At 44.0% G+C, this 15,843-nt stretch overlaps 1 protein-coding gene across 2 annotated transcripts in view; it reads left to right on the top strand.

Moving 5' to 3' along the window:
• DCBLD2 (discoidin, CUB and LCCL domain containing 2) overlaps positions 1–15,843 on the top strand; it is a 103,919-nt gene that overhangs the window by 23,210 nt on the left and 64,866 nt on the right. For both annotated transcript variants that reach the window (XM_073584398.1, XM_073584397.1), the window contains exon 2: positions 11,361–11,588. In XM_073584398.1, coding sequence (XP_073440499.1) covers positions 11,361–11,588 — 228 coding nt within the window. The remainder of the gene's footprint in view (positions 1–11,360; positions 11,589–15,843) is intronic.

The raw sequence follows: 15,843 nt of genomic DNA, 5'->3' as shown, positions 1-15,843 counted from the left end.
AAACAATTATTGAGGGGAAAAAAACAACAAATTTTATATTGGGAGTCTTATGAGTGCTAGTCCATGTAATACACGTAGTAAACTCCATACTCAGCAGTTGTGGAGCGAGCCCTGGGGCCAGCTGACAGACTCGGGTCAGAAAGGCAAGGAGTTGGCAGAGCAGAGTGCTTTGTCGTGAGCTGGTTTGGCATTATTCAGCATGTATATCAAAGGGAAACACATAAGTTTGTGGAGTCACGACGGCAGCTGTGCCCAGTTCTTCTGGTTAGCATTTGGACTTTGCGCCACTTTCCTCACCCTGCTGGGTATGGCCCATGATTCAGGCCCTGTGCGCTTGATGTTGGAATGTCTCCCTACTTTTTTTTTTGTTTTTTTTTTTTTTGTTTCCCTTGTAAGTTTGCCGCAAGTTTCTGGCTGTGTGTAATGAAGGAGGAAGCTTATACAACACAGGCTTTGCAATGTGAGAAAACACCCAAAAGTCCACTGCTGCGGGAATGATGGTGCTGGAATATGGGAGGCACTTAACTGCAGTCTGTTTAGTTTTTACTTTATGTGCACAGATCGATCAGTAATGGCACGTTCACTGTGCATAGACTGCCATTGTTCTTGACACAGCTCCTGTTTACACAGGATGATGTGCAGACAAAAAAGATCATTTCACCTGACGAACGAGTGTCTTGTAATGCAGTGTGTAAAGGCCCACATACACATTAGACTATTGTCAGCCGAACCTGTAGTATGGGGGGCACCGGCCATCTAATGGTCAGTAGAGTTGTCGCTCGGGCACGTCTGATTTTCGCACTGGCAATCGCATTGTTCCTCCAGTGATTACTGAGAACACGGGAGCGCTCTGTGAGCGAGCATTCTTGTGCATGGGAGAGCCTTCTGTCATGACTGTCGACCAAAGCATCTTTCGGCTGACCGCCATCTAATGTGTATGGTGGAATTAAGGTTACATGTTCCCTACAGCTCTCTGACCAGTTTTTGTCCAATCTCCACTGAATTTGTGTGTGTGTGTGTGTGTGTGTGTGTGTGTGTGTGTGTGTGTGTGTGTGTGTGTGTGTGTGTGTGTGTGTGTGGCGATTTTATAGGATTCATCTCCTTGTCAGAGAACTGACCAGGCGTGCTTAAAAATCTCAATCTGAAAGACAAAGCCAGCTAGTGAAAGGGTCGAATTAACACAAGTTTGGTAAATGGGGCTACCCGTTGGTGTAAATGGCTAAATCTGAAATACCATATGGATAGCACGGTGGCTCAGTGGTTAGCACTGTTGCTTTGCTGTGCTGGGGTCCTGAGTACAAATCCCATCAAGGAGATTGTATGTTCTCCCTGTGTTTGGTGGGTTTCCTCTAGGTTCTCCAGTTTCTTACCCCAGTCAATGTGAATGTAACCTCTAATGTGTAGTTAAACAGATGCAAATTGCCTCTTCAGAAAGAAAGAGGACTTTTACTCTACAGCGCCACCTATTGGTAGTAGCGATCCTACAAGTCACAATCAACCCTTTAACGAGTCTTGTAGTATGACTTAGGATACAAGCCATGTTTCATGGGCAGGATCCTGTGAGAAAACAGCTCAGACTGGAGCACAAGGTCATACAACTGCATACGTCCAATGAAGTATAGGACCCAGTAAATTAAGCGGTTTTGGCCTCATCAGGCTAATGTAGACAGGCTTGGACTGGCCCACAGGAGAACCGGAGAAACATCCGGTGGGCCACCACCCTCTTACATTAGCAGTACTTGGCACAATATATTTGAATCGCTAAGTTCAGACAGAGGCAGCATATTATTCATTCCACAATCTGCCCCGTTCATTGTTATATAAATTTGTGATTGAGGAGAATGTCACATTTGTTGAAAAGTGGGGCCCTAGAGTTGGTTACTGGCAGGCCCTTGGCACCCCAGTCCGACACTGAATGAAGAGAAGAGTGAGTGTGTGATACCAATTTCAAAGGTTACTGATAATTTCAATACAAGGTGAAAAACATCCCAAACTCTAATATGTTGCCATTTTTCCATTAAAGGGATTGTCCACTACTCAGACCGTCTCAATCTGAATGTTAAAACCCTTACCATGACGCTGGGACTTCCTGCTGGGGAAGGGGGCTGGAGAGCTGCTCTTAGACATACTTTACTTTTCATGGTGACACTCTAGAAATTATCAGTCACTGCAGAATTATATCACTATTTTGAAAGCTCCTGTGAAAGTGAAAATTGAACTCTGTAGTGCTGGGATGGGAGGATTCCTTGTATGCAACTTTAGCTGCTGTGACCTTTTTAGTGCAGGCTCATAAAACCATAAACCACGGTAGGAGCTGCCAGCCTCGCTGTTTATGCACTTACTCATTGCTTCATATACTGAGCCTATTCTGGGCTTGGCGGTGATTGATGCCGGACAGTTTGGAGTCCGCAGGAAAGTGCTGCTATTAGTGAGCTCTTCTTAGAGCCTCCACAACTCCTAGTGGCGTTACCATTTCTAAAAAGCCTAAAGGGAATCTGTCAGCAGGTTTTTGCTACCCCATATGAGAGCAGCATGATGTAGGGGCAGAGACCCAGATTCCAGCGATGTGTCACTCGGCTGCTTGCTGTCATTTTGCTAACATCACAGTTTTCTCTTCTGCAGATCTAGCAGTTATTTTAATATTGATCTCTATAACCCCACCCTCATAATTGATTGGCAGTGTACACAGAACGCTGCCAATCCGTGGAGTCAGGGCTGCCACTAAGAATTTCAGAGCCCCACACTGGCAAAATTTTCAGGCCCCCTTGAGACTCCGCCCAGGCTCCACCTTCACCCCTCGATCCTTCCATAGTCCCACCCCCACTCTTGGAAAAACACCTTCTGCACCGCTCCCTCACCAATCACACATTAACAGTTCCCATCACCAGATCATATACATAGCCAGCAGCTTTTGTTTTGACTACCAAAAGATTTTTTTTTTTTTTTTTTTTTAAGCAACCACCAAGGCAAAATAGACTCTTTTGGCAGCACCCTACTCTACTCTATCCTATTAAACATTTCTTAATATCAAATACACTTTTTTTTTTTTCTACATTTTTATTTTTTCTTTAAGGGAATGAGTCGCATACATTTTTTTTTTTTTTTTTTAAAATGACCATTAATAACACGTACAAGGGACAAATACCGTGACCAGACCACATATTACTGCCTCATAGTGACTGAATACTACAATACTGATCATTAATTTAAAAAAAAACCACAATACTAAGTGCCATTATTCACAGGAACTCTGCATATATTGTCACTGTATAGGTATTATAGGGATCACCAGTGACTTTATACACAGGAGCTCTGTATATAGTGTCAGTGTACAGGCAATACAGTGATCACCAGTGTCATTATTCACAGGAACTCTGTATATAGTGTCAGTGTACAGGTAATAGCGATCACCAGTGACATTATACACAGGAGCTCTGTATATAGTGTCACTGGTGATCGCTGTATTACCTGTACACTGACACTATATACAGAGCTCCTGTGTATAATGTCACTGGTGATCGCTGTATTACCTGTACACTGACATTATACACAGGAGCTCTGTATATAGTGTCAGTGTACAGGTAATACAGTGATCACCAGTGACATTATACACAGGAGCTCTGTATAGTATGCAGTGTATATAGTGTAAGTGTACAGGTAACATACTGACTCACCGGTGACGTCTCTAGTTGAAGGCCTTCATGGTGCAGACCGCCATCACTTCTTCCAGCCAGTTATTATGCAACCCACCAATCCAAAAATAAGTTATAATCCACCACTGTGCCCTCACTAACTATACATAGCCACTTTCCCCACCTAATATATAAATTAATAAGCCCCTGTACTCTTTCCTCCAATAATGTCTTCGGTACCACTCTCTTCCAATTAGCGAAGTGAGTAGCGCCTAATAATCCTTTCAATTCAATGGATCTTAGCTGCAATACCAGACACAAGCCCTGGACAGGAGTGGTGCTATTTCTGGGGAATATGCTATAGCGCTGCACTGGGGTATATTCCTTAATGGCAAAGACTTGAACGACGTGTCAGGATGCTTAACCTCCATTCAACCACTTCTGGTCCCATTCTTGCAGCCCGGGGACACATGTCTCCCATTCTCGTGATAATTGGGTGTCTCTGTAGTGATCGTACGTTGTAGTTCATCTTACCCCTTTAAACATATAAAATAGCACACAAAAAGTCACAGCTATAAATGTGCTCAGTTGTAAATGTCGGCATGCAGTGTTCCTATGGATTTGCCTCCTTAAAGTTAAATTCTCAGGCACATTAGTTCCTAGGACTAAATTGTAAAAATAATCTCACATTTGCCGTGCTGCATCTGTACTTATGATCAGCATTACGCAGTGTATAGCGGTTTAACATGGTAATGAAGCTTCTCGCTGATTGCACCAAAGGGACATGTAAAGACAGGCAGCTCCTGAAGTGCATACAGGATCCGGTGCGCCCGGCCGCGCGTCGCAGGCTCCGAGTTCATTGTTCCACGATCGATTGGCAGCGGGCAGAAATACAATTTTACGTGTTCACCGCTTGTCAGTGGTTTTTCTTTATTTACTGTACACCTAATAAAATACCCCAGTGACTTACATTCATGTACTGGGGAAGTAATGATTTGCTTCCATCTAGGCCTCACTGGGAAGACCTGTGGTTCTGCTGCATCATGCGGAGGACAAGGGACCGGTTGTGCTTGTCTGTTGTGAGACTGAGACTTTGTAGATGTTCACCTAGAATGTCACTGATTGTTACTGCTTGATACTTTGTATCTCAGATTTAGGAAACACACACATGCACCTCACATATAAATTTCTCTTGATTGTAAAGGATGAAAGCCTGTCTTGGTCATTGATAATTAAAGCTATTTGTGCTGACTCCTCCATATCCAGGAACGCTCGGCCAAGCGCTATTTTCTTCTCTTGGAGAGAGGTCTTAGGGTCCCGTTACATATAGTGACGCCCCAGCGATCCCGACAACGATACGGTGATCCGTATAATGACCTTGGCGGTCGTTGGGACCTTGTCACACAGCAGCTATTCTGACGACTCGGACCTCGATAGGCGTGCTTCAGCGTTGCCTTTTCCACACCACTCTGCTCCGATTGGTGGCCACTACTGCGCTGTCACTACGCTGTTTGCTTTAGCGTCCCTGACTGAGTCGCTAGTGCGCTATTCGTGGATCCACAGTCACTGACACAGGGACACGCGATTATTATAACTGTACATGTTAAATGTTATGATTGCATATAATTGATAGCTGACCTATAAAAGGAAACTCTACAAAGATTCTAATTTGAGACCACCAATTGGAGCTGCGGGGGCGTTGAAAAGACAAAGCAAAATCACGCCTGTGTCCATGAGTTCTGAGTCACCAACGAGGTCGCTCGTCGTTATGGCGTCAAAAACAGCGATGCGCGCTGGCCAGGGGGACGCCAACGATCAAAAAATGGCCCAGGAGATTCGAGCACAATCAGCGATATTGCACCGGGCGACAGTCGCTGCTATGTGTCACATGTAGCGAGATCGCTGTTGCGTCACAAAACCTGTGGTGTTTCAGAGAGAGGGGCATGCCTACGACTGTCAGAGGCCTTTTTACAGCCATGTTGATCTCATGCTTTGCTCAATTTCCCATGTTCTCCATTTTGAGTGTCCGTGAAAATCGGCCTGCACTTCGATGTCGTGTTTTTTTTTTTTGTTTGTTTGTTTTTTTTTTGTTTTTTTTTTTTGTTTGTTTTTTTTTTGTATGGACCCATTGGCTCGCATTGCTGATTTTAATCCGACCCTCTGATGAAAATTCAGATATATTTTCTGCGAATCACTTACTTGGTCCAAGAAAAAAGTGAGACAAGTGAATAGCCTCATTGACTATCGCAGGTGCAAGTGCTGTTGTGCTTGTACATAAAGGTTGGACGTTTGTTTGCGGCCTTATCCCAAGTCATGGCAAGGCTCGCTAAAGGGTCGATATTGACTTTTAGGATTGCTACTTCCAATAGGTGGTTTAAGACCTCTTCCTGTATGAGGAGGCAATTTTGCTCTCTGACAGAGCCACAGGCAGACTCCTCCAGCAGCGGTACATCTCCCAGAGAGCAAAAAAATCGTCCATAGGAATTATTGGAGACCCCATACACATTAGATTGTTGTCAGATCCCGGCAGTTCGGACGACTTTAGTCTAATGTGTATGGGGACCTACAGACTCTCCTGATTGTCGGCGAAGACAAGAATCGGGCCGTTTGATTTCCGATGGCCAGTTCTTTTGCTTTCCGGAAGCTGAGCCTCTGCCAGCGGCATCTGGAGGCAACTTACTCCCTTCTCCCTATACAGGGCACATTGGGAGAGATTTGACAAGTAAAATGTGCCAGAATTCTGGTGCAATTTGCAGCTAAAAACCACCTTTCATGACTTTTGTACCTTATTTATTGTGTATTTGGCCCCAATTCATTATGACTCGAGTTTCATACACCAGTCTTAAAGGGGTTGTCTACTACAAGGCTACCCCTTCTTGAACTAAATGTTTGGCCCCAATGAAATAAAAAAAAAAAACCTACTACTCTCCCGTTCTGGCTCCATTCCAGCACTCTCAGCACTTGTCCCGGAGCTCCGGTGTGGTGCCAATCACTGACGTCACTGTCCACGTCTTTGTATAGATTGAACTAGGAAGCCTTGTCTGCTCTCTGACCTCCTCTTCATGTTCAACCCGTACGATGGTGGAGACAGTAACGCCAGCGCTGATTGAGCGCCGGGCATCAAGTGCCATTCCACCGCACCAGAGCTCTGGGACTACGAGTTCAGAGAGTGCTGGAGCGGAGTATAGGTTTCTTATTTTATCAGGGCCAAACATTAGTTCAAGAAGGGGTTGTCCTAGTAGTGGGCAATCCTTTAATAAGTTCTCATACAGAGTCGGCAGAGTCTGAACAGGACACTGGAGCCGTTTTCAAAATTTCATTGGATTTCAAGATCTATTGATACACACACACACACACACACACACCTGATAACAAGCACCGCCAAATTCGGGTGGGTTGCCCCTCTTTATGAATTTGCCGCCTCTCATTCCTGCACATCTCTCACTAAACACCAAAAATGGGATTGAATCTCCTCACTGGAGCAAGCGAAACATAGCTTGTAGTTTTGCTTTTTTTTTTTTTTTTTTTTTCTTCTGTTGCCATGATGGCATCTGACCTTGGTTTTGGTGCGAAATATACATTTCAAAATCAAACGTGGAACGAAATATATCTTAACATATAACTTGGCTTTATTAGCTCTGTGGAAAAATTCACTATAATGCGTTTTGTGTAACGTAGAGCCTAAAAGTCTGACATTTGAAAGGCCAAAGTACATTATCGTCCAGGGCGTTGGGCATGTGCTGCTGTCATTAGCGTTAATGACACCCAAGACTCCGCTCCAATGCCTTTATAGAGCTATTGACAGCTCTTGTTACTCCCCGCTCCTGAATCTCAGGAAAGAGATCCTTCCTGTCACGGGGATGCTGAAAATATGTCTGAAGAATGCTCAGTGAATGCTATAATTATGCAACACACGAAAACAATGGCTATAAATAAGGGCTCCGAAAGAAAACCAACTTTCATTCAGGACAAGAAAAACAGTGATCCAGAAATACAAGTGATGTAATTTCCTGAGGAAAGCCCATGTATCTGGCACCAGCCCAACATTCCTCCGCAGACCTATTGAGGTCAGCTCCATGTTATGATGTTAGCGATTATCCGTTCATTTTATGAAAATTGAGCTTGTTTCAAAGAACAATTGTTTAGTTATTTTGGCCTTTTAAATCCCCCAATGTCCAGGTCACAAGAACATTGGAATGCAGACCAGCCCAATGTATGCGTTGTCGAGGGCATTGGCGAGATATTGTGCAAGTCGTAAAAGAAAACTACATCTAATATTAAAACGTCTGAATTGCAACAATCAAATGATTTTCCTCCATCATCCTAATGGTTTCTGTTTATGGCATAAGCCACTATGCCACGATAGATCGTGTCAGCACCAATGGACCCCCCCATAGACTTGTCACTTATTCTTCATAATTTCTGTTTGCGGAACTAAACCTTCACTGACTGCATGGGGAAAAAAAACCTTAAGTTGTCCACTACTTCTCATACCCCTCGTTTGGCCCCCATAGCAAAGAAATGTTTAAAAATTTCTCAGAATGGTTTTCGAAAAATAAATTAAAAATAAAAGCATACTCTTCTCAACAATCCCCACCACTCCCATTCCAGTGCTGTGCGTGGTCTTCTGCCAATCTTTGCTCCCTGTTGCAGCATTGATCTTCCCACACATGTGACCGCTGCAGCCAGTCAGTGGCAGTAGAGGGTCACTGCTGTGGTCTGGTCACATGTTCATGCAGCAGAAAGAAAAGACTGGCTGGGAGCTGGTGAAGAGCATATGCGTTATTATTTTTGGACCCAATTCTGAGCTGTCTTATATGCATTTTTTTTTTTTCCTTCTTGCCTAGATGGTGCCCACCAAGTAGAGGTTATCGGCTTCTTCATTTAGCTAAAGCTGACCATATATATAGGATAGCTTTACACCAGCAAATGCCATTTTGATCAACAGTCATGTCTGTCGTTTGGGTCGTATAGGTATGCCCTATGTATATTAGATTGTGGGCATTGTAGATGATAATACAGCTTTACAAACTTGGTCTGAGCACTTTGAGACCCATTTCTGCATTATTAGGGGAGAATTTTAGTCTTTTTTTTGTTTTGTTTTTTTTGTTTTTTCCCCAGTCATTTTTATCACAATTGGTTTTCAGGCCAGGTTAATTGGAGGAGCAAGGATTTTCTTTGTGCAGAAGTTGTGAAGACTGACTGCATGGTATTTTTGAGATGTGCTGAAGTATTTAAGGTACCCTGACATTAAGTATCTTCATGCTAAACAATTCATCCCAGCTCTAAATACTATTAATCCATCAATTAAATGTGTCCAAAAGTTTTGGGGCCCAGGAGCAAAATTTCAGCTGAAAGTGGTAGAGTTGAGCGTTCTGAGGAAAACATGCGTGTTAAATTGGACAATGCTGTGTCCCTATTTTAATTCAGATTCAAATGGAATCTGCTCTGAACTAAGCAGTGTCATATGAAAAATAAACCACTTATGGAGGAGAAAAACATATCTTGTCCTTAAGCGGCTTCTGCTTGAAAATGCATAGTTTTTGAATGCTTAAAAAAAAAATAAAAAAATCCCAAGGCTCACATCAGTGTGGGAAGCCACCATGCTCTGCATGTAGGATTATTTGCCAAGTTGACGGCCATAGTGTTACTCTGTGGGGTCCCTCATTTGCAGGGATCTGTCTCGGGACTGACCCGCCTCCTTTTGGTTTACATTTTACAAATCAAGTCTGTTATGACGATGTGACCAGAACTATTTTCTGGGGTCTTTGTGTTCTCTGCTAAGGGTAGGAATCGGGCTGGGACTGGTCAACAGGAGAATCCTCTGATAGGCCCCTCTGAAGGAGTGCTAATTAGTAGCGCTATTTCACTTGATTCACAATTTGCAGAAAAAGGTATAATGTAATCATATATTACACAATCTAATATCAAATGAAAGCAAAAATAAAGTTTAAGTAGTCAGGTTATTTTTACATGTAATGGAACAGTGGGCCCCAAGGTCAATGTTACTGGTGGGCCTTTGCCAATCCAGTCCGCCACTGGTGGGAGGGAAAATAAAATAATTTTTTATATCAGCACTATGACATATAAGAGACTTGTTAATAAAGAATAATAAAGGTTTGGCATTTCATGGTGGAAGCAGCGGGGTGCTTTCTCCACCCTAAATTTTTATGTCTCACTGCTTCAGCTATATTTAAACTTTTGTCTTGACCCTCAGAAAGGGCAGAAGCAAAGCAAGCGTAAAGGAAGTATCTGTCGCTGATATGGTGAAGTGTTGCGTGTTCTCAGAGCATACTTGTGGTTTAGCTGAAAGTTGATGACCAAGTGTCACGGCAGAGGAATGTCCTGTCTTTGATCTTGTTTCTGAGGAGGTGCCATACTATCTCCCAGTCCAGTCCCCCTATCTTTTTTTTTTTTTTTTTTTTTTTTTTTGATGAGTGCTATCTGTTTTCATGGATAGCACTTGTTCCCATTATATGCTATGGGGCTGTGCACATGTCTGAATTCTTTTCTCTGACTGAAAAGGTGCGCAGGGAAAATTCAGAGACATATGCGATTTTGATTCCAGTGTCTGATCAAAATCAGCCACAAAGTGGTGAGCATGCTGTAAATTCCTGGCTCAGTTGGAAGCCCCACTCTACTGGGAAAGCTTAGAAAGGGGTGCACTTTTAATTCTGTTTCCATTAAGTCTCATATCTGTTTGCATTTATTTTACTTTTGTTCATAAAGCAAAGCTTATCCTTGCGTAGACTTCCTTTTGGGCAGTGTACACCGGAATAAAGGCTTTTTATCCTACATTTGTTTGGTTCCTGCCATGAGAAAATTAGGTGCCAAATAGTCTAGCATCATTTCGAAGAAGTTCCTCTTGGGGAATATGTAAATGCTTCAGCCAGTCGCTGGCTTCTGACTGACTGCCGTGCTCGCGTCACAGCCTAACTGGATGGTTTTCCCAGCAGACTGGCGGTGAACGGCACGCTGAGTATGGAGGAGCGGCGGTGGCAATCCAGGAGGTGACCAATTACTCTAATCCAGCTTCGCAGCCCAGTTAGGATAAATTTGAAAATGTATTAATCCAGTTTTATAAAAACTTCACAAGTTGCATAGAGTACAATCGACCTCCCAAAAATCCAACCAATTGGATTTTTTGCCCCACCATCCTGTGCCCATTAATAATTGGTTATTGAGTTGTGAATTGCTGTTTTTACTTGTTTTGTTAAGATTAACAGCCAAATCCAACAGACATTCTAGTAGTTGACCTTCCTAATTGGTGACACTACGACTGTATTGATGAAAGCGTATCGGATGGTGATACATATTGACGTATACCGTTTGTTAGGGTTTGAAGAGCTTCTGTGACTATTAGGACTCTATGAATGGCTCTTGTGTTTCCACTTTGAGGTCTCCGATTATTTTTGAAGCATTTCTTGTAAGTGCTTTTCGTGTGGCAACTGAGCGGGCAAAGAAGCAGACAACCGCTCAGAATGCTGCCCTCAGGCCTGTCTGAGCAATTTCATATAATTATCATTCTGTTCCAGCATCTGAGGGGACTTCTCTCCATTTTACCTTCCAGCTTTCCTGGCAATTGTTGTCTTTAGAGTGGAGATTACTTCTGATCATTGATGCATGGGAATCTGTGTGAGCATCATGTATGCGGACATGCGACAGATGTGATTTTGTTTTAACCATTTCTTCTAGAAATTTACAATAATTTTATTCTTTTATCCTAAGGTGATGGTTGTGGTTATACATTTTTTGGCCCAGAAAGTGGAACTTTTACATCAAAGAACTATCCTAATACATACCCAAACAGCACCGTGTGCGAATGGAAAATACAAGTGAAACTCGGGGAAAGGATTCTTCTGAAGTTTGGTGACTTTGATATTGAGGATGTGGATTCCTGTCATTCCAGTTACGTGAGGATTTATGATGGCTTTGGAGCCTCAAGAACCGAACTAGGTAAGAAGTCTTCATAATGGTATTTGTTTAATGCAGAAGAAACCTAAGGCATCTATCAAATACAGATGTCTGAAAGCCCAATCTTTACTCAATTAGTGATTTGTAAAGTGACCTATAGCAAGAAGCATTTTCGCTCAATGTTATGTTTTGGTTTCTGTTAAAAAAAAATGGCTTAAAGAGGACCTTTCCCCAAATTTTTCATGTTGAACTGGACACAGGATGTAGTATTGGGTAAAGATGGAAAAGTTTTGCTGATTAGGTATTTGTTACCTAATCAGTTAATTTTTTGTTAGGTCTTCAAAGGAGGCATTATCAGTGTTTTTCACTGGGGGCGTGTACTTCTTCCCCCTGTATGATGTTTCCCAGTCATAAACAGGCAGCAGCACAGCAGAAAACACGTGTCCACACCATAGTTTAGAGCAAGTTTCTCAGTGTTGGATGTAATGACAGACAGCCGTGATCCTTTGGTCTAACCTCCTGCATGATTACAAAGTGCTGGGAGAAGAGCACAGATGACAAACAAAATTCAGAGAAGTATCACATTACAAACCCTTCTATCAGCTCTCCTCCTCTCATAGCACTCTTGCCTTTGCCGTACTACCCTACCCTTCACACTGCTTGTCCGGCGATATCGATAATCACACGGAGTCTCTGCTCACAGTAACTTTTCCTTTCTGCAGTGATTTCAGGGGTGTCTATCATTACATTCACAGGTGTGTTCTTCCACCTCCTGAGTGTTGCTGCCCACTTATGATTGGGCAACATCATACAGGGGGAAGAAGTACACGCCCACCCCCTGTAAAAGTGGTCTAACACCCATTTGGACTTACCAAAAATTAACCCTACAATGTTCAGAATTCTGATGGCCATAGTATTGCCCTGTGTGTTTATCCATAGGGCACCCGTAAAGGTGCATATGTAGCTTTACTGTATGGCATCTGTCATACAGAGGTCTTTTTATGTTACATTTTAATTAATTTGAGTGAAACTGAGGCATACTCCGTTGTGTGCCCTATTACCGAGGTATTCTTCGCGCCTTGAAGCATGGATTCTAGGGGACAGTATCTTCCGCATACAGCACCGAAGCAATCATGTATTGTAACACCAGATGTACTCACTATTCATGGAGAGCCTGTCATAGTTCACTTAGTGTTGTGAATCTGTGCTGTTCAGCAGAGGGAGGTGGAACCAAAGTTCTGTAGACTGTGAGAGAAGCTTTTCCAGCATGTTCGAGAGAATGCGGGAATCTGAAGAAGGAAGAGTGATCCCTGGAGAGAGACTAGCAGTGTCTACAGAGTTTGGAGGGAAGCTGACAAGCAGTGTGCTCTGCTTAGTTCAGAGGACAAGTGGAGTGTAGGGCGTGACTGCAAGCTGCAGTCGGTGACCTGAACCGGATCCCCACCTGAATACCTGCCTTGTATGAGGGGGAAAAATGTGTGATATCAGAATAAGCAAGACTGCAAGCTACACGTACAACCGGAGGAAGAGTCTACTCCTGGAGGAATATTTATTGTCTTCCATGGCTGTTTGCACAACTTAATATTGTAGATGGACTGTTTTGAATATACATTAGTCATCTGGATTCCCTGTTTGATGGGTGCACCGGCCACGCTCTTGGTGTCATGGTAACACAACACTCAATTCAAAACATACATACGAAATAATGAATAGATGCATGATTTGGACAAAAACAGGCCGTGGTGTTTTATTAAGAGTAACTTGAGTAAAATTTTAATAACTAACAATAAAAAAACCATAACATTAAACCAATAACCGCTTATCACCTAAATATAAAAGACCAAATCCATGCAACGAGTCCTGGGCGATTTTTCCCACTAACAAAACACCACGACAGAAATTAGTAATAAAAGTGGGAGGACGGGTGGGTGCTTCGCTCTTTTGTCGACAGGTAAGTGACAGTTATACCGAGACACATGGATAATTGTAGCTTATTCTGTCCTGCATTTTTTTTTTTTTTTTTTCAAGGGATCCAATCAGAAGCCCAGAAAAAACTCCAAAACAAACTGGATTTAACCACCCTGAACCTGCTCGTACATCCACAGCTTACTAATATCAACTTTTGACCTGTTAATGAACTTGACAGCATAAATGTGAACTATAAAAAAGCACATAAATGAAGAGTCTGTGATACCATGAGCCCCCCATGGTATTTGGATTATGGGGGGGCTTTCATTATACGCTTTCTTCAGTAAAGTATAGTTAACTGCACACAGCGTAATGTTGCTGCACGGCGGCCCTGAGAACCGACTCGTATCTGCAAAAACACAGCGAAATAGCCAAAAAGGTTTCAAACTCCAAAATTTGAAATTTAAAGAACAGAAAAGTGCAATGGTGTGAAGCATGAGTAGGCGTAATATTGATCTTGCCAATACTCCACCTCTCCCTCAAGTTGACCAGTGCAACGCAATGCAGGTGGCACACTGCATTGATGACGTGGACCTATGCTGGATATTCAAAAGAGCGGTTAAGGATGCCGGCAGGTAGGAGGCGAGTCACAGGACTTTGTCTGACAGTGGCTGCAGGACTAGGGCTCCGTGAATTAATTGTCTCATGTCTATAAAAAGGAGTAATACTCACCTCACTGATCCACAAAATGTGGACACAAACACGTCATTGGAGCATGAGGAGGGACCAGGTTTCAGGACAGGAGTACCACAGGATTGATGAGGTGTGTATTATTCCTTTTTATAGATTAGCAATTGAATTCTAAGCCATGACACAGGTCCAGTGGCCACATTAGTAGTCCTTGGCCATCGGACTTGAGTCTTTGACGCAATCACCTACTGGAGCGCCCCGCAGGGCCTTAGGCTACTCGGTAGCGGGCGGGTCAGGTTCTTTAAAGGGGATGTCACGGTGGCAGTGGGCCTGGGCGTCCAGTAATTAAAAATAGAGGACAATTATGTGGTGTTTGGTCGTGACGCCACCCATGGCGTTCAGCAATGGGCGGACGACACTGCGGTTTTGGTCCACTGGGGCTGTTGGTGACGCAGCAAAGATGGTTCAGCTCCCCACGGGTAGAGCAGGGCCCCAGGGCAAATATATTTAATTGTTCAGATGGTGGTGAACGTTGGGGTGCAGAGGAAAAGTGAAGGACACAGAGGTGCGTTTTTCTTTACCTTTTACTTGAACGTAAATGCAATCTGGGGTACCACATACAGATGATGGATTGAGTCCGGCTCGCCTGGAAGCATTCAGGGGACCCACCCTGCCAGGTGTGGTTGGGGACCTTCCTTCTGCGCTCTGTTTTTGGGTCCCTGCTGCTTGTACCTAAGCTGCGGCCCTCTCCTGCGTGATGATTGCTAACCTGTATGGCTGACAGCGTGAGCCTATATCACGGGCACTGTCCTGTTCACTGTCAGCCCCGGGCTCTTGCTCTGCTGCCGTGCCTTCAGGTGTTCAGTGTGGCCAAGGAAATTGCAGTCCCCTGCACTCCAGATTCGGCTGTCAGGGTGTAAGCTCCTGCCCAACCAATGACTCTGGTGTCCCTTTTATCAGCGCTTCACTCTGGGGTCAGCTATGCGCAATTTTAGTTTCCCCAGAGCCCCTTGTCTCTGCTCCTGTCCCTTCCCTCTCCACAGACCAACGCCCACTGTCTCTGTCTTGTCATGAGCTCCAACTGCTTCCGTTTCTATGACAACTCTTGTTTACTCAGCTGTTTTCTTACTGACTCACTATCTCCACCTGCTGGCCAGAATTTATAAGGAAGCTCCCCTTTCTGGCCTGCAGCAGGAATTGTCATGTACACTGTGTTGCCTGGCATGGGGACCCTGCCTCCAGGCATGACATCACCCCTTAGAGAGAGGCAATGTCACTATGGCAACCGGACTCTGGGGTGCCACACTACCTGCTGGCATCTTCAGCTCCTCTCTTGATTAACCAGCATAGGGTGTCATTATCGTTGCATCCGCGTTGGGTCACGCTGTCCCAGTGAGGGGGCGGCAAATGATTGGTAAGATCAGTAGAGCTCCTTTTTATACTTGCACCATTGTACTTTTTATTTTCTCTTTCCCCCATGACTGCACCACAGAGATAGGGGATCCGCCCCACGGGGACAGGAATCCTACAGGTAAAAAGGCGGTACCTCTCTCCCGCATCAGTTGGTTTCCTGTCCCCATAGGGAACCTGCAGACTTACCAGTCGTGATGCCGGGGCTGACCAGTTTGGAGGATGACAGCGGGAGCCCCCTGTCCCAGCTGGGGCGATTACCCGAGGCCCCACCCCTGGGGTCAGCGGG

This window comes from Dendrobates tinctorius, unplaced genomic scaffold, assembly GCF_039654945.1.
Source record: "Dendrobates tinctorius isolate UK_male_01 unplaced genomic scaffold, ASM3965494v1 ptg000084l, whole genome shotgun sequence".
Classification (NCBI taxonomy): Eukaryota; Metazoa; Chordata; class Amphibia; order Anura; family Dendrobatidae; genus Dendrobates; species Dendrobates tinctorius.
The sequence above is the reverse complement of the archived record's forward strand: the minus strand, read 5'-3'. Positions and strand labels throughout refer to the sequence as shown.